The sequence below is a fragment of the Pinus tabuliformis genome, chromosome 2_1, assembly GCF_031772625.1.
Source record: "Pinus tabuliformis cultivar Carrire ecotype Pingquan chromosome 2_1, CPIR1, whole genome shotgun sequence".
Classification (NCBI taxonomy): Eukaryota; Viridiplantae; Streptophyta; class Pinopsida; order Pinales; family Pinaceae; genus Pinus; species Pinus tabuliformis.
The window spans coordinates 41,588,044-41,605,664 of record NC_142299.1 but is presented as its reverse complement, the minus strand read 5'-3'; the positions used below and the strand labels follow the sequence as shown (position 1 = coordinate 41,605,664).

At 38.6% G+C, this 17,621-nt stretch overlaps 1 protein-coding gene across 1 annotated transcript in view; it reads left to right on the top strand.

The window, feature by feature from the left end:
• Positions 1 to 17,621, top strand: part of LOC149198681 (dihydrolipoyllysine-residue acetyltransferase component 1 of pyruvate dehydrogenase complex, mitochondrial-like) — a 286,422-nt gene that overhangs the window by 152,177 nt on the left and 116,624 nt on the right. Inside the window, exons 10-12 of the mRNA XM_089402112.1 lie at positions 15,320 to 15,380; positions 15,593 to 15,637; positions 15,794 to 15,877. Of these exons, the coding sequence (XP_089258238.1) occupies positions 15,320 to 15,380; positions 15,593 to 15,637; positions 15,794 to 15,877 (190 nt within the window). The remainder of the gene's footprint in view (positions 1 to 15,319; positions 15,381 to 15,592; positions 15,638 to 15,793; positions 15,878 to 17,621) is intronic.

Below are 17,621 nucleotides of genomic sequence, written 5' to 3'. Positions count from 1 at the left end.
AGCAACAATCCTGATCCACACTACAAAAGAATATCATCTGATGGAGCAGCAAATCATCCTCATGAAATGGAGCAACCTCTCTATTGAGGAAAGGCTTTCTCATTTGAAAGAAGATCATCCATAGAAGAAGCCCTCATTGTTGATTTGGGGTAGCATCGGATGTGCTCTTGCCACGAAAATTGGTGGAGAGGCTAAAGCACATGAGATCTCCAATACTCAGAAATGGTTTGGGCAGATTCTAAACAGTTTGGGAGATATTAAAATAATTAATATTTTTAATGGAGTCCCTAAATCTAAACTTAGGGAAAACAAAATATTAATGTGAATTAATATAAAACTGTGTTAGAAGGGTCCAAAAATCATGGATCAAGCCAGAGTTAATCTTAGCCGTTGATTAGGGACTCAATCTCGATCGTTGAATTGTCAACGAGAAAAGTATAAGAGGAGGCTTGACGGTCGCTTGGAGAACACACCGAGTTGATCAAGATTTTGACTTTCTGGGGCTGGGTTTGTTAAGGAAGTCGAAAGAGTAATCAGAGTTGCAGCTGAGGGGCAGTGAATACAGAAACATAGAGGCAGAGATAACACTAGGAGGATCAGCGCGGTAGCCGAGAGTGAGGTACGCATAACCGAGCCAGGGCTCACGCAGAGGTAGCCAGGAGCTGCGCAGTGCCTTAGAGGGCCAACGTGGGTGACGCAGAGGGCCAGAGGGCTGATGCAGTGCCTCCAGAGGCTGACGCAGGCCAAGCCAGAGTGACGTTGGGCAAACGCTAGGCCAGAAAGGGCTGACACTGTCCCTAGAGGCTGACGCTGGGGTTTCGTGGGGCAGATTGGAGCTGTGAAGCTGCCAGAGTGATTATCCGGGGTTTCAGCCGGAACATCTGTCTTCGACTGAGAGGTACTACTGCCGAGATTATTCTCTGTTGGGTGAGCCGATTTTGGCACCCAGATTGTATTCAGAAATTGCATAATAATAAAACCCTCAGATAGCTGCACCAGTTTTCCCGCATTGGGTTTTTCTGGGGACATTGGTCCAAAAATAATGGTGTCACTTGTGTGCGTGTTTTGTTTCCTTCAGTTGATGATCTGTAATGTGTTGAGCATGGATTTGTATTTATTTCCATTATTTACACGGTAAATAACTTGTTAATTAACAGAACAAGTAGGTAGGAATAAATCAGTAAAGTACATGAAGGGTTTCTAACAGTTAGACTTAGAAATTCCAACACTCATACATCTTCTTCATTAACATGATCAAGGTGAAGATTTTGTCTTCACAAATCAAGTAAGTACTTTTCATTAATCAATTTGGTAAAATGACTTCATGATTGCAAGGAGATCTACAGGTTAATGAGTTATCGAAAGTCCTTGCATAGAATAAGGAGGATTGTCATATTCCTCATAGAAAAGAAAAGTCATTTATGTCTATGGAAAGGTCTCTGAAGGTCATGTATTGTTTGAATGCAACAAGAGACTCATAGGATTCGTATGAAATCACTCAAAGGTCCTCTCATGCCTATGTAGCAGAAGAGGAGAGATAAAGAGAGGTATATGAAATGCTAGAAGATATACTCTTTGAAATTATAGTAAAGAAGGTCACATCACTTAGACCTACACAAAAATAAAGGTATCAAAGAATGAAGGAATACTTTCATGAGATCTCAATTGAGAGATTTGGGAAAGATGATAAGAAGGTAGTCATCATTGATAACCAAGGTAACAAATGTCAATGAACAAGAAGGCTACCTCATCCGGCAATTTGTGGTCTCTATAGAGAAAGACAAGTTGCAGACAAAAGTATTAAAGGTTAAAGAACTCAATCATGTGCAGAAAGGCAAGGAAAGTTTGGTCCTCAAACAAAACAAGAATAGTATAAGGTTCAATGCTATGAAAAGAATATGGAAAGAAGTTCATATCTCCGGAAAGATGGAGGAAGTTGAAGAAAAGGGCCAAGGAAAGGGGGAGCAACCGATCTCCACTATGATTAGATGGCCACGCTCACAAAAGGGGTCCTATTATAAGCTCCTAAATCTTTAGATATGGCCACGATATTAAGATGCATCGTGGCATCATGAACGCATTAGAAGCAAGAGCTTGTGGCATCACTATGGGAATCATGGGAAACAAAATCCATGACAATCTAACATGAAGGACATAACTCTTGGGACCCTCATTGGACATTGAAGCGAAGGAAGAAGTCATCCAGGACGGGTTTTATCATACATCAAGTCAAAAGGGAAACATATGCCATATGAGGATATACAAGATCCTCAAAATTCTCTGATAGAATCCTAGTCGGAGGATTCACTAATCAAGAGAGGAAGCAAGTGTTTCATTAGGAACTCCAACTTATGGAATTTATGGGATGATGGTATGATGTCATAAGAGATGAAGCAGATCAAGGGATTGAAGACACTTCAATCAGGGAAGCTGCTGGAAGAAGCCTAGATGACCTAAAGATAAAATGAGGTATGTATGCTTGTATTTAATTTTTATAATGTCATGTCATATGGTTGCAGGTAATATAGATCATCACTTCTATTGTAGGAAGCATGATCGAGGGAAAAGGATCTCCTCCTCTGAAAGGATGCAGAAAGGCATGTCACGCTAGATGAAATCAACCTAATATGTCCTTCTATGAAGTATGACGTGATTCAATACAATGAAGAAACTTTGATTAAAAGCTGATGGGAATGGAATGTGTGAGGAAGGAAGAGATCGTGAGATATGCAACCACGATGAAGGCAATCAACATCCAAAAGCCCAAGAAGATTTGAATAGGAATCTCCCGGAAAGATATGAAGAATCTGATGAAAGTCTGAAAAAGCTGAAGACCCTTGACAATGGATATCTTTGGGAGATATGTCAATGTGTGTGCAGGATGCTGACACCTACAGAAATATGTCGTGATGAAGAGCCACCTAGTAAGGTACGATTGGATTTAATGATATACTTGATTTCTTGAATAATATTTGGATAAGTTCATGCAGGGCTACTTACAAGTACACCTAGCATTCATGTGATGAATGGAAGAAGCATGATGAGAAAGAAGTAGTCATATGGCAAAGGTTCCAAATATGAATTATGCTACTTTCCATGAAAAAAGGAATGACATGACGAACTAAGGAGGAAAGTGATCAATGACTGCTGCCCTACAAGAAAGAAGCTCAACTAGCTTTCATGACATCAAGGAGAGAAGTTGATCAAGCAGCTGAAGGACCCACGCAGAAGAAGTTGCTGATGTATTGAAGAGTCGCTAGCTAGGAGGAAGCTCTGATAGGTCCTTGATCAAGAGGAAGCTTGAATTAGATCACCCCATATTACAAAGGAGTGACACTTGTTTTTATTTTTATTTTTCAAGTGTCACGCACTAGACCAGGACTAACAACCGTAAGCCTAGGTGAAGGCCATGAATGGAAATGTAGACACATGATAGACGCAACATTCTTGTCTTCACCTAGGAAGAAAGAATGGAGGGATGGGTAATAATTTGGCATCCGATACTCTTTGAGGATGTGTAGGACATCCAAGATAAGAGTAGGCAAGAGGGCTGATATTCTTTGAGGGCTTGAAACCCAAGATAAGAATAGTCCTAGAAGGTCATACTCAGTGAACACCCGGGTGGGTATGTACCTTGAGAGACAATGATGAAGGTGTCTATAAATCAGTGGTCTCGCCAACATTGTAGCTCATGGTCTCGTGCACTGTGACAATGCTGGTTGATGTGATGCTTTACAGATGGGATTACCAATCCGATTCTTCTTATGAGAAATTCTTCAAATTGAGAATGACCAAGTACCATTGTAAATACCTCCCTAGTTAGGGGGGAGTGTTGAAGAAAATGTAACTAGGTTCGGTATTTATACATGTAATTTTGATTTTTGTACTTGTAAAGAAAAGAAATATTATTTTTGTAAATTATATGAATGAGTTTCTTGCTCATTCCATAGGTCTAGGAAAGTCAAAGAGTCAAAATCATGTTAAAGAGCTCTTCTTGAACATATTTGTAATGTATATAAAGCTACCTAGTGTCTAGATTAGCCCTCCAAGAGAAACACAATCCTCTTGAAGAAGGCAATATGCAAAACAAAGCAAAACACTATCATGTTGGCTTGCAAATAAAATAAAAGTAATGTCAAATCGACTCAAACAAAGTGTCACAACGATCCACTGTAATGTCGACTTGATATGGAAGACATGATCACTATATATATACGACTAAGGGTCACCACAGGAAGACAAGATGATTGAACTCCTCGATAAGTCTCGGTGAGTACAACGAAGTATAACATCTCGGAATATGATGGATACTCTATCTCGGTGAAGGAGGAAACATTGTCTTGGCATTTCTATCATCACGGTAATCTCAACGCAGCACAAATCACAGTCATTGTAATCTCATAGTGCACTCTCTTCATAATCGAAGTCCCTGTAACATACTCTCGGCACACCTGTGATATAAGATCTCAGCATATGCGTAATAAAGTAACATCACATAACATCTCAGTAATAGTCTCGGGGTAGCTGTGTGACATACTCTCGACATTCTAAACGCAGTTGTAATCGCAACACAATCACAATGAATTTCGGTGATCTCATTGTAGCACACTCTTAGTCTCGACATAATTATGATGACCTCAATAATCCTACAAGAACACTCAGTCTCGATGAAGAGGATCACAATGATCTCACTGTATCTCGGTGTATACTCTGTCTCAAGAGCAGCATATGTATAATGATGAAACGCAGGAAGAAAAATCACAGTCATAAGTCTCGGGATACTTGTGATGAGGATATCTCTGTCTCGACATACTCATGATCTTGATAGAAGTAATGAAGATCTCAGTAAAGGTGTGGCAACTATAATATCTCAGTGAAGGTGCAGTAGCAGTGATGATCTCAGACGAAGAAGAGGATTGGTGTCTTGGTCTTGGAGTGGCTCAGGAAGTCAAGGGTCATGGTCTTGGTGTTCGTCAATTGGAATCTCTATAAGAAGAATTTTGTGCGGGTTTTCCTCTCCAAGAGGGAGAGGTTTTGGCCTTGGCAGAAAGCCAAATTTTTGTGTCCTTGTCTCTTGATTATGGTAGCTATTTGATGAATTAATGAAGACACACTAACATTAAAGAAATGCTAATAAGCTAAATGTTAAATACCTCACGAATAGTTATCAAGCTAAGAAGAATCTCATTAAGTCCATGCCCTAGATTCTTCAACAATTATATGGCGCAGGATCCTGGATAGTCAACACACTGGTGAATGAACAACACAAATGTTAACTTACGGGCTTGTAATATCGGTGTTTGATGTGATGCCATATTAAATGTATGTGTGATGTGTCTTGTATAATGTATTCGATTTTGTCGAGCAAAGATTATCCTCTCGTGAAGCTAAGTTTGCAGTTGCAGTTACAACTTGTCTTTCCTTCATTCTTGGAGCATTCTCGATTACAATTGAATGGTTGGCACTTTACCGTGTAGATGCCCTATACGATGTAATTCCACATAGGTTATATACTATTCTTGTGGATGGTAGTTGGAGTGAGTGAAGTATTGGTAAATATGACAATTGATAAGAGTCATTTGATATGGGACTGTAACATTAGATTGACTGGACGTACATGTAATATACACACGTGGATACATTCAATGGTAAAATTCACGCCTAATTCCCTCTCTTTATGTCTCGAATTAAAGATCAAAAAATAATAAGTTTGGTACAAGTTGGTATGGCACTTCGCTTGTGAAGAAAAGATCAAGGGTTCAATTCTTGATTATGTTTAGATATTAAGTTTTATTTTTCCACTGAGTTCATTTTGTCACATAAATAAGAGCAAGTTCATTTTGTATGAAGATTAATTTAATATAAAGCTTCAATAGGTTGTGGAAGTTATTACACTTGTTTTGAGCCAAATTGAAGATCGAAAGAAGCATTATACTCGGTGCTCAGAGACAGGCGCTTTTGAGGGCATGAAGATGTATCCTTATTGAACAAAAATTTTGTCATGTGCTTTGAAACCATATGTACATGTTTTGAGAGGGTTTGTGTAGCAAGGGTAACTGTAGCTTTTGTGTGGCAAGAATTTGAGTTTAAGGAGAGTCAGCTTCAAAGACTGGTGTCAACTCAAGAATCATTTGAAGCATTTGTGGTTTGAGGGTTTATCAGTGGAATGTATCGTTGAGCAGTGTTAATATTGAGTAGAGTCATATTTGATTCTAAGTTGCACTGAAACGGATATGGGAACGGATATGGATATGGGGTTTGAAACGGATACGACAAATTTTCAAAAAATCAGGATACGATATGGCAAGGAAACGACACACACACACACACACACACACACATATATATATATATCATATTACCATTCATCTTTTAGAATCTAGAATCTATATCTAAAAATACATAAACGTCGTCATGCATTCAACATAAACAAATCATCATCATCAATTCAACATAAACATTGTCATTATCATTAGTGATTATAATAACATTCAACATATTATCATCATCATTAGTAATGTAATAAAAAATGCTACAGTTTTTGTGATTTTAGGTCTAACTCCTTCAAAGAACGTGTCATGCATGGAAAATGATATCTATCTTCCTTGCATGGCAATTAAGAGGCCCATGGGATCATTGGGATATTCCATCAAGACCTATTTGAACATTTCAATCTTCTCAACGTCAACTTGGTCTCTTGACTATATGCAGGGAAAAGATTGGCTAGAGAAGATTTGTTATATTGGAGGGATTTATGAAATCAAGAGCAAAATCAATGACAATTAACAAAACCTTAACCAAACTGAAAATTAATCACTCAAATAAATCTCTTTATGAAGACATTCACCAAACCCTTTTGTTTGCATTTTTGAACAACTAACTTTTTCTTAGTAAGAATCCTTGATAAATATATGGAGTGTCGTTGTTTCGAAAGATTTAGAAGAGATGCCATGAGACTGTGTTTATAGTGGGTTTATTTGCATATCTGATTTCTTCATTTTTATTATTTATTTATGGCTATACAAATTTTCACGCTTTTTAACATTTTAAGGGTGGATTCCGATCACGATTTTCTTTGATCCGTTTTTGGATTTCCAGAAATCTGGAAACGGATCCAAAAAAAATTAAATCCTTTGGAAATGTATCCAATTGCAAATCTGAAGTTTCTGATTTTTTCAAACGCCACAAAAAACGTTTTTACAACATTTCAGACAAGAATCGTATCTGTTTCCGTATCAAAAACGGGGATCCGCGTTTCTGGCAAAATCTTCAGGCGTTTTTGGTAGCTTAGATTTGATTATGGCAATGTACTTCGCAGGGTTGTTTATCCAACTAGGGTTTGGTGTAGAAGCACATTTCACTGATGATAGCGTTTGATGTACCAACAAATTTTTTTGACCAGAGATTGTATTGCAAGTTATTTTGTATTGATTATCGAGCACAGTGGGATCCAGTTTGAAATTGGTGAAACATGGTTTGCCATGGTGAGTTGAAGGTTAAAGCCTTCAGGGCAAGTTGTAGCTTGTTGAGTACGGTGGCAGTGTGGAGCAAGGCAGGAGAGTGGAGTCTCCTTTAGGTTGGAGCTTGAAAACACTTCAGGGTGGCATGCTGGTGCTAGGGCAGGTTGGAGCCTACGTAGGGCATTGGAGCGTCCTTCTAGTCAGAGCTGGTAAATAGGGTGTTGGAGCATCCTTCAAGTTGGAGCTTGTAAACCAAGGCATTGGAGCGTTCTTCCTGTTACCCACCACTTTGTGGGTGATATGCCCAGGAGAAATTTTTCTCCATGATGAGCCTCGGCCGGCAGCCAACAAGCCCTTGATGCCTCCTACTAGCTCGTCGTGCCATTTCTCTGCCATCTGAGCTAGCCATGTGGTCCTTCATCCACCTGTATTGATCATATGTTTGAAGGTGGGCATCCCGAATCCAAAGGTATATCTTGTCATTTGGTAATTGAGTATTGGGTTAACTTATCATGGATACTTCTGGGTATGGATTGATGGGGGGATTTGGCGGAAAGGGTGGACTTAGTTTGTGCTCCTTTCCCATTGATCTCTTTTGGTTGTTACCCTTGGATCTTAGTCCCGTGGGATCTCCTCTATTGACCATTCGGTTCTAGGGTGGTACTACTTGGGAAGCCTTGACTTTGGGTGTGTGGTCCCGCTCCTTTATCCGCACATATTACTCCCTATCTGCTCACTATACCCCCATTTATCTTTTCTCCGACCTAGGTCCATATTCCCATTCTGGGTCCACATAGGGCTAATCTCCCTATCCCCTTGCCCCCGCCTTGGGTCAGGCCTAGAATGATGCCCCGAAGGTTGAAACAATTAAAATAAAAAGTGAAAAACATAAATGGCCACATTTAACAAGAAATTGTACCACAAAATGCAAAAGATGAGCTCTACCCATAGTTTTAAAACTCTGACTCTGACTCCGACTCGGCCGAGGATCGACTCCGACTCCGACTCCGAAACAGTAATGACTCGGCCGGCTCGATTTCAATGACTCGGTCGTTGTAACAAATACATTAAATATTTATTTATTTTATAAAAAAATATAATTTTAAAGATTTTAAACATAATTTTAAAGATTTCCATTCATGTTTCCAAACACACAGCATTATAATATAGATGGAAGACAACATATGATCAAAGTAGGCTCATGAACCAATCCATTATATCAAAATGGTACCCAATGGCAATACATAGTCAACTGTCATACATGATCAAAGACTCAAAACAAAAAACACATAACCAAGGAGGCTAGAAATGGCCTCTACAACAAAAGTAAACTGTGACCAGACTCCAGTACTAGTACTACAGCTACTGGCTAGTAGCTACTGCCAGAGGAGCCGAGATCATGTCGATCAATCTCTGGATCATCATCAGAGTCAGATAGGGGGCCCCATGGCTCCTCCTCCTCCTCATCATCTCCAACTGCAGCTGTAGAAGTGGTATCACTAGCAGGCTGTGCAACTGCAACAGATGCAAGCTGAGATAGAGTAGATATGCGGCTGCGCTTCTGTCGTGGCTGTGCAGAGGAAGCACCTACAACTGGAGTCCTTGCTGGGTGTGAGACTGAGGCTGGTGGATTGGGATTTGCATTCAACTGAACAACATGTTTAAGTTCAACTGATGTCTCAATATCTAAATCTAAATCAAGATCCTCATCAGGATCAAACTCTGCTGGACGACTCTCCACTACCCAATCTGATGTTGGATCAATGTCTTCGAACACAATGGGATCTGAATCAGGTCTTCTGTTCAGCAAATGGTTTCGTCTGAGCCGGAGGTTGTATTGGACATAAACTAGATCATTTAACCGTTTTTTATCCAAACGGTTTCTCTTCTTTGTGTTACTTGGGAGCAGGAGCAAAAACGGGAGCGGGAGAGACATTTTCAGAAGCTCCTAGTTTGGGAGCGAATCCCAGAGGAGTTCGACAACCAATGTCACTAACATCAAGGTACATAAAGGGATTGGTGCTCTTGATTAAATACGAGTTCCATACCCTAATACATGACAAAATTCAATGGAAACATTGCGATCCTCCAATCCTGAAATCCTGAAAAACTGATAAGTCTGCTGGATTTTGAATGAAATCTAAAATTCTACTTTCTCCATATGAAATCCAATGTGGCCGAAACCACTCTCAAACATCCTGAGTCATTTCATGGTAATGTTAAAAATTTAAGTAAAAGGATGAAAATGAAGATTAAGGAGAATGTCACTTTTACTTTAAGAATTTAACGTTACCATGAAATTTGAATAACATATTAATAGTAGAGAGCATTTGAGTGTGTTAAATAGGGTTTGGGAGGGGGAATGGACCCCAAATAACATTTAACTAATTCATAAAACACATTGGAGTTCAAACCAATCAGCAAACACTTCAAAATGTCATTAAAAAAATGTCAAATCGCTGTTTTGATGGGGTTACAGGCCACTGGTTATGACTCGGCCGAGTCAATACAGAAACGGCCGAGTTGGCCGAGTCAGCCATGACTCGGCCGAGTCATGGCTGACTCGGCCTACTGAACCGTTTCCTCCACCGAGTCACATTTTTGGGCAATGAAACGGATCAACTCGACCGTTTCCGTTTCGAATCGGCCGAATTTTAAAACTATGGCTCTACCCCAATCATTGGCCATCACCTTAGTTCCATGGGCCCTAGATGAGCCTCCTTTATCATTTAGGAACCCATGATTGTCCCAACCCCTGGAGGGAAATGAACCACCCTACCTAAAAGGGGGTAATCACTGTTATATCTTACACATCTTGCTCTTGTCCTTTGAGCCTTGAGCAGTTAATTAAAGAAAATTCATAAAAGGCAAAAGGTATATGAAGAAGGGTCGAAAAATCAAGGCCGGGGCACCTAATGTACCACGATTTTTCCCTCCTATACATTACATACCCAGGTGTGGGCTTCCCCTTATCTAGCTATCCCTCTGCCCCACTATGTGGCCCAAGACTGCCCCTCATTCCCTATTCCATCTCACTTATTTTTCACTTGCCACCCCCATTAGAGGGATGTACCTCGGACATACTATCCCCTCTAAGGGGTGAAACAAGGTACTTGGCTAACCCCCTTTGGAGCTTGGAGGCACTAGCACATGCCAAAGCCCACTACGGAAGGGCATGCCATTATGAAGTGCCCATTTTACTATCCATGATTTGTAAGCTCTTTTACCCGATTATTTGAAAGGTCTACATTGGCACATGTAGGGTGTGCATAGAGAGCCATGGGCCTCCACAACAGCAGACATCACTCCACAGATTTTCATAGATGTTCAGAGACTACTAGCGATCTACTTTTGGGATGATGGTGATATGCTTGGTACACTATGCCCAATAGGCCGCCACAAGAGCCCCACACTCTTGGTGGGTGTCCCAACACTTGTACGATGTCATGGCAACATTCATTCCACCACTTGGACCATTACAGAGGATCTACAAGCATCTCCGATTCATATGGTGACCCATGGGGTCATTGATGTGCCCTCAGACCCACTGGGAGCACCACAGGTATACTACTTGGAGAACAAGGGGCCACCTCCTTGTCCATCATATTCCGAGAATTTGTTCCTCAATATGGCACTTAAAGATACTATTGAGCCTTTGGAGGGCTCGACGACATGCACATACTATTATTTGTCCCCTTGTGAGGCTTATTTTTAAATTTGTGGGCTACTTTGTTGGGCTTGTCACCAATAGGGGTTATTCTTTGCACATTATTTTATCATTAGGGGCTAACGTAGGCCCATAGGCTAATTCGAACTCCTTAGGAGGCTATATATTGATGTTAGATACATTCATTTGGATGATCACTTGACTTGTGATCTCTCTAATCATAGAGAACTTCACATTTTTTTCTTGGTGGATATTTTTTGGAGAGGAATGAATTTTGACGTATGGATTTGGGCTATTTATCTTGTCTTGGAGCTTTGTCTTGTAAACGAAATACTGGTTGGATATACTCTATAACATTGTAAGTAAATTTTGATGTTATTATTCTTGTTGCTACATACTACTAAAATCAGGGCTAGGTGCTGCATGATTGAGATGTGGAATTGAGCATGTTTTAGCTAATTTAATGTATGGGCCAATGTTATATGAATGAAATGTCCTAGATATTATTTGTCTTGATAAGCTTACATCGTTTGCTTTGAAGTATAAATACTTGAAGGTCACTTTTCTTTTCTTTCTTTCAACATCGGATGAAGTTGACTTTCTGGGCCTCCTTTATCAAGAAACCAAGTTCTTACTCATCATCATCCTTGACTCCATATCCCTAGGTGAATTAGGCAGTGGTCCCTTGAAGGGGTGATCATTTTAATCCTTTTTTTACCATTTTCCCCATTTTCCCCAAGTCTAGCCACATTAGGTCACCCAAGGCATCAATTTCCCGGGAATTGACCAAGGAAAAACTTCGATCTCCTATAGGCTATTGCGTTTGTGGGTCCCCTCCCTCTCTTCCAATTTTCAGGCAATTCTAATGGTGGAATCTCCGGGAATCCCAAGCCCTAGCTCTAGGATCAAATTTTGCCTAGGCATCCCCAAGGCTAGACCTCAATAGGATCAATTCAACCTTTTGAGGTAAATATTCTTGTTTGGTCCTTTCCCTTCACCTTGTTTAGGATATGAACATCATTGATTGTTGCATTCCATCCCTGAACCTGGGCTGGGTTCACTTGGCTTCGTGTGGTCCCACTTCTCAATAAAGATTATTTGTCAAGGACCATTTGGGAATCCAAGTTTCCCAAGGATTATATGGATTGAGAAACTTGCTTATAAGCCTATCCTTTCTCCCTTAACCCTCCAATCCTCAACCCTTATCCCTCGTGGACCAAGTCCTTTGCTTAAAGAGCAAGCAAGCTCCATTCTTTACTCCATCCTTGGGAAAGGGTTTTCATGGTCACTTCTCACCTATCCATTGACATGTACTTTACAAGTGATCCCTACACTACCAAGACTCCTCCCATCGGTGAAAGTCCGTAAAGAGCAGGGAGACTTAGCCGTAGTGATAGTGGACTAAGCCTGCACCGTTGCCCTTGACCTAGCAGTTGCCGTCTTAGGAACCCCTTTTAGGTCCCCTGCTGGTTTGAGTGGTAACACTTCCAGTTGGAGTTGGTAAACCAGAGGGTTGGAGCCTCCTTCAGTGGAGCTGAAAATAACAGAAGTTGGAGCTTCCTAATTGTTGTAAGTTATTGAAGACAAATATTAAGAAGCGTTTAGTGGTTTTTCTCCTGAAAGGGTTTCCACCTAAAATCACCATTCTTTTGTCTTTATTGTTGTGCATTGTTTAATGGTGTTGATGAGTGCTTTATGTTTATCTGATGCTAATAATAATTAATGCTCTGTGAAGTTAAAATTAACTAATTGAAGAGAAATACTAATTCACCCCACTCTCAGTATTTCCAATAGATCTTGGGTCTAGAAGTGTTTTAACACTTTTGGGTGGTGTTATAAGGGGACAATCTTGTTGTCTTCTACAAATTTTTGCAGAGTTTGCAGGCCTGTTACAGCAGGACAGCAAGGTGATTTACATAACCAACCTTCTAACCAAATATTTGATCATAGAAATACTTGTATATTTGGTGTGTATATTTTATGTACATTCAATTTGGCTACTCACATATTATATTTGGTTAGTTTTGTGTGACTTTCCTGTTGGTTTAGGATAATTTTCTACAGATTTTGCACAATAGGCCATCAGGGCAGCAACATAAATTTTTTCCAATTCTGCCATTGGACTCTATTACAAGGCACTAATCAAGCATTGGTTGGTTGGAGTCATGCAAAGGAAGCTTCCCATGGCCATTCTGGTAGGAATTGGGCTTAAAGATTGGGGACTTGAGCTGAGGTGACAGTGGGTCATTGTTCTATGTGTGCTGGTTTAACAAGTTGTAAAAGATTTTCAGCCACTCTACTAATTGAAGTGGTAACAAAATGATAGTATAATGGTCTACTAGTCTTAGTCAAACACGTAATCCAAGTAAAAGGCTATGGTCTAAATTGTCCATGTGAAATTGCCTCCAGCTTGAGCCAAAATATTAACAATTGATGCCAAATGTGTATGGTGATTCTTATGGATGGCATTTAAACTTCTCTCTGGTGTATTAATGGAATTTTACTCTCCGATAACTTCTATGTCCACACCAGAAAAACCGATCATATAATAATGCTTTGCAAATTTTAGTTCGATATTTGAAAAAGTTTGAGGGTTGAGCAATCAAGATGTCTAATTTTAAAAGGCAAGTTTTTGAAATTGAATCCTTGATTGTTCATACGATGAAAATTGTTTTGTTCTTATTTTTCCAACCAATGGAAATTTTATTTCTCTTGTTTCTGATAACTGGGTAGAAGTGATATTGTAGAAGTAAATATAATAGAATTACTCTATTACTCTTTAGAAATTGGGGCATTTTCTGGAGTGGGGTATTCATTTTCGACACTTTTGCAATGAAACTGTTATGAACAAAGTTAATATACGCAGCAGAATACTCAGAAGATCTGAAATATATAAATATCCATGATAGGACAAATATATTTATATAAGAATGCACAGAAGATATGAGATGATGGAATGGTTACAAATGAGGGCCTGCTTGTATACCTACGCAAGTGGCTTTTCATGAATGGTTATGCCCTTAGAGACATGCCTATTCTATACTAATCATTATTTATGATTGTTATATATATATATATATATATAACAGAAACAGATAGAATATTCTATAAGTGAAGGATGACAATTGCATGGCTATAGAATTCATGGTGTTTACTTAAGAATACGACCACTCATGAATCCAATATGAAAAACCTGTTCAAGACGAAAGAGAAGATAAACATGCCAATTGGGCTATGAACATCATTGGAAATAACAAGAAGAGTTCAAGACAGACAGCCTATCTGTGGCTGAGGCAAACCTACACCTGACATCCAATGTGTCTTTAGCACAATTGTCTCATTATGCGGTAAAAGATAGTATTACATAATGGGTAACTGATCAACTTGCACATGGTGATGGGAGAGGACTGCTTGGGTTCACATAAGATGTTGAGGAAGAAATGTAGGATACATTAATGGCTCTTTACTTGGAAAATTAACCAATATTTATGACTTTCTAGAAGATTCAAAACTTACAACAATGTGAGAGTGACACTGTATAAGGTTCTCCGAATATTACTCAATTGGCATAACACATGAACAGTTTCAGAAAATATGGATGACAGATTCCACCACCACAAAGGAGGCACAGAAAGAACATTCAATGAATTTGGCCAACTTAAAATGTTATATCCAAAAGGTAACTTGCTATTGAGATGTAAACATGTTTTTTTTATCTTCTGTGCAATTTTTGTGGCCCAAATAACTTAAATTCACTTATTATAAGGTTGAGCATGGTCATGTGGCTGCTAATGAGTGGTATTCTTATCATGCTAACGTCTTCTAGGTGTAATTTCAATTTGAATAATAGGAGTCTCATCACTTCAAAATAATTTAAACTGTAGCTCAATTTATAATTTTATTCAGTCCTAATAACTGACATAGTAGTTATATTGGCTTCGAATTACCTGTCCTCAATCGTGTAATGATTTTATATACTTTTGAACATTTCGATTAGTGGTATTTGTATTTCTTGGTACCTAAAACTGTATTTCTGTTAGTGCCTTTTTGAAGGACATAGAACTGTGTTTTGGTTACTTCTGCTGCTGATTATGTATTCTTAATGGTTAGCCATTGATATTTAAGTCTTTGCACTTGCATTTTTATGCATCAGTTTGTATAAAAGAGGTTACTAAGATTAAGGATTTTTCAGATCATCGCAAAACGTCTATGGGAATCAAAGCATGGGACTCCACATCTTTATTTATCTGCAGGTAAGTCGAATGGAAAATGTTTTCTTATGCAACCTCCCTTCTTTGCACAGAAGACATGACAGATCTTTGCTTGTGAAACCAAAGTAAATTCAAGCACAACAAAATAACAAAAAAGATCCTTGCTTGTGAATAAAAGTTGAGTCGAACAAAGTAAAATCACATTCTTTCTGCTGTACTTTGCTGAATCTAAGCAATGGGATGAATTCTATCAGATGTAATGCTGGATCCTGTGCTGAATTTTAGAAAGGAACTTCAAGGTATGAAGGAATTCCATACCATCATCTTTTACTAATAAAATTATATGTTTTTATGATCTGTTACCCCTCACCCCTCACAACATTTGGCTAGGGCACAGGAGAATGTCCATCTATAATTGCCACAGTTCGTAATATCACTTATATGATTCTCTGCAGAAAAGCATGGACTGAAGATTTCTGTAAATGATATTGTCATCAAGTTTGCGGCACTTGCTTTGAAGGCCGTTCCTGAAGCAAATGGTATGTTTCTTCTTCTTCCGTATTTTTTTTAAACCAAAAATCATTTTCTCATGTTTGAGCTTGAATTAAGTAATTTGGATGAAGTCTGATAGAGACAGTTATAGTGTATTGTGACTTTTATGGCCTTTCTATAGACGAAAATAAAGTATGCCATTCTGGGTAAAGTTGTATAGGAAAAGCGCAATGCAATTTTTAATGGGAAGTTTTGGGCTTTTGAATCTATATTTTAATATAACTGAGCGAGTTGAACTTGAGTATGGTATCTTAACAAAATCCATCTTCTAAAAGGTGGTTTGGTATTGTTAGCTAGCAGTTATTTATTTTTATGATATCTGATCTAGAGATGATTATTTTGGAACCTTACTTACAGTTTTGTTCAACCCCTATTTGTCTGTCCTCTAAGGGTCAGAATCTAGATATATGAAACAGTGGTACCATTTACTACATATCTCAGAAGAAAGGCATAAAAACTAGTTGTTCAATGCTAAGATATTCACTATCTGGCCAATTTGCAGAAAAATGTGTTCTTAAGAAAAAATATAAAAAAATTTTGAACTTTGAAAATACAGAAGCATTTTATGGCTGTCGAACTGAATAGACGTCTATTTCATCCCTTCAGGCCATCAATTATTGGTTTCTTCACTGCACTAATCTCATGCCCTAGTTAGCCTACTAACTGCAGGCTGCAGTTACAGTAGCATAACTGCACAAAGATTGGGATTTGAAAGTCTTTGAGCATCTGAATAAAATGGTGCTCCTTTTTTTTGTTTGTTTTGTTTTGTTTTTTTCTCATAAATTCATTTTTATTTTTTGTATTTTCTTTGGCATACAAAGATGATGACATTCATGTGTGCATTTTTTTCCATCACCTGTTATGGTTTCTTTTAAGTTTTTCCAATCAAAATGGTTTAGCTAATCTTTTTTATTTATAAGCTCATTTTTCATGCTTAATATTTTGTTTGGCATTCAATGATGATGGTATTCATGCACACATTTTTTTCAGCCGTTTTTATGGTTTAGTTAACTAATATGGCTTTTTTTGAAACAAATTTATATTTCACTGTTGAAATGAAATTATATTAATGTCCACGGATATTCAGAACAGTTCAATGGGACCAGAACGACAGGACTTGATTGAGTTTGACTTGAGTTGTTGAAAGATGAACCAAATTGGTTGTTTCATGCAGCCGAGTAAGTCAGACTTGACCAAGTCTGTGTTAGTATGACATGTTCCCTGATGACCTGGCCTAGGTGCAAAATACAAACGAAATAAAATAATAAAAAAAGGGACCCTAATCCTACCTAAACCCTAACTCACTTTTCTAAAAGGTTGCTTCGACTTATTTTGACACATTTCAATTTCATTGCTTGCATTTGGGGTGTTTGGAGTTTGATTTGCTTAGTGGACCTTGCCTGCTTTTGGAGTTGATCTAGCGTTGACTTGGAACTAGTTCTAGAGAGGAATTCATTTATGAGGATTCAGCATATGATGATGTTACTGATGAATATGGGTGATGGTTCTTTACTGAGTATTTACTTTTTAGGTTACGTTGATGAGTTTTTTTTAATTCAGGGGCCATTTAAAGCTTCATCACTTATATCTCATTTCTCAGAAATTCAATTTACGAATCATGATCATTTAATATATTTAGCTTGATGTGATCTTCCCTATATGCAACGTTGCATGAGGATTCAGCCTATGATGATGTTACTGATGAATAACAGCTCATGGTTCCTGACTAAG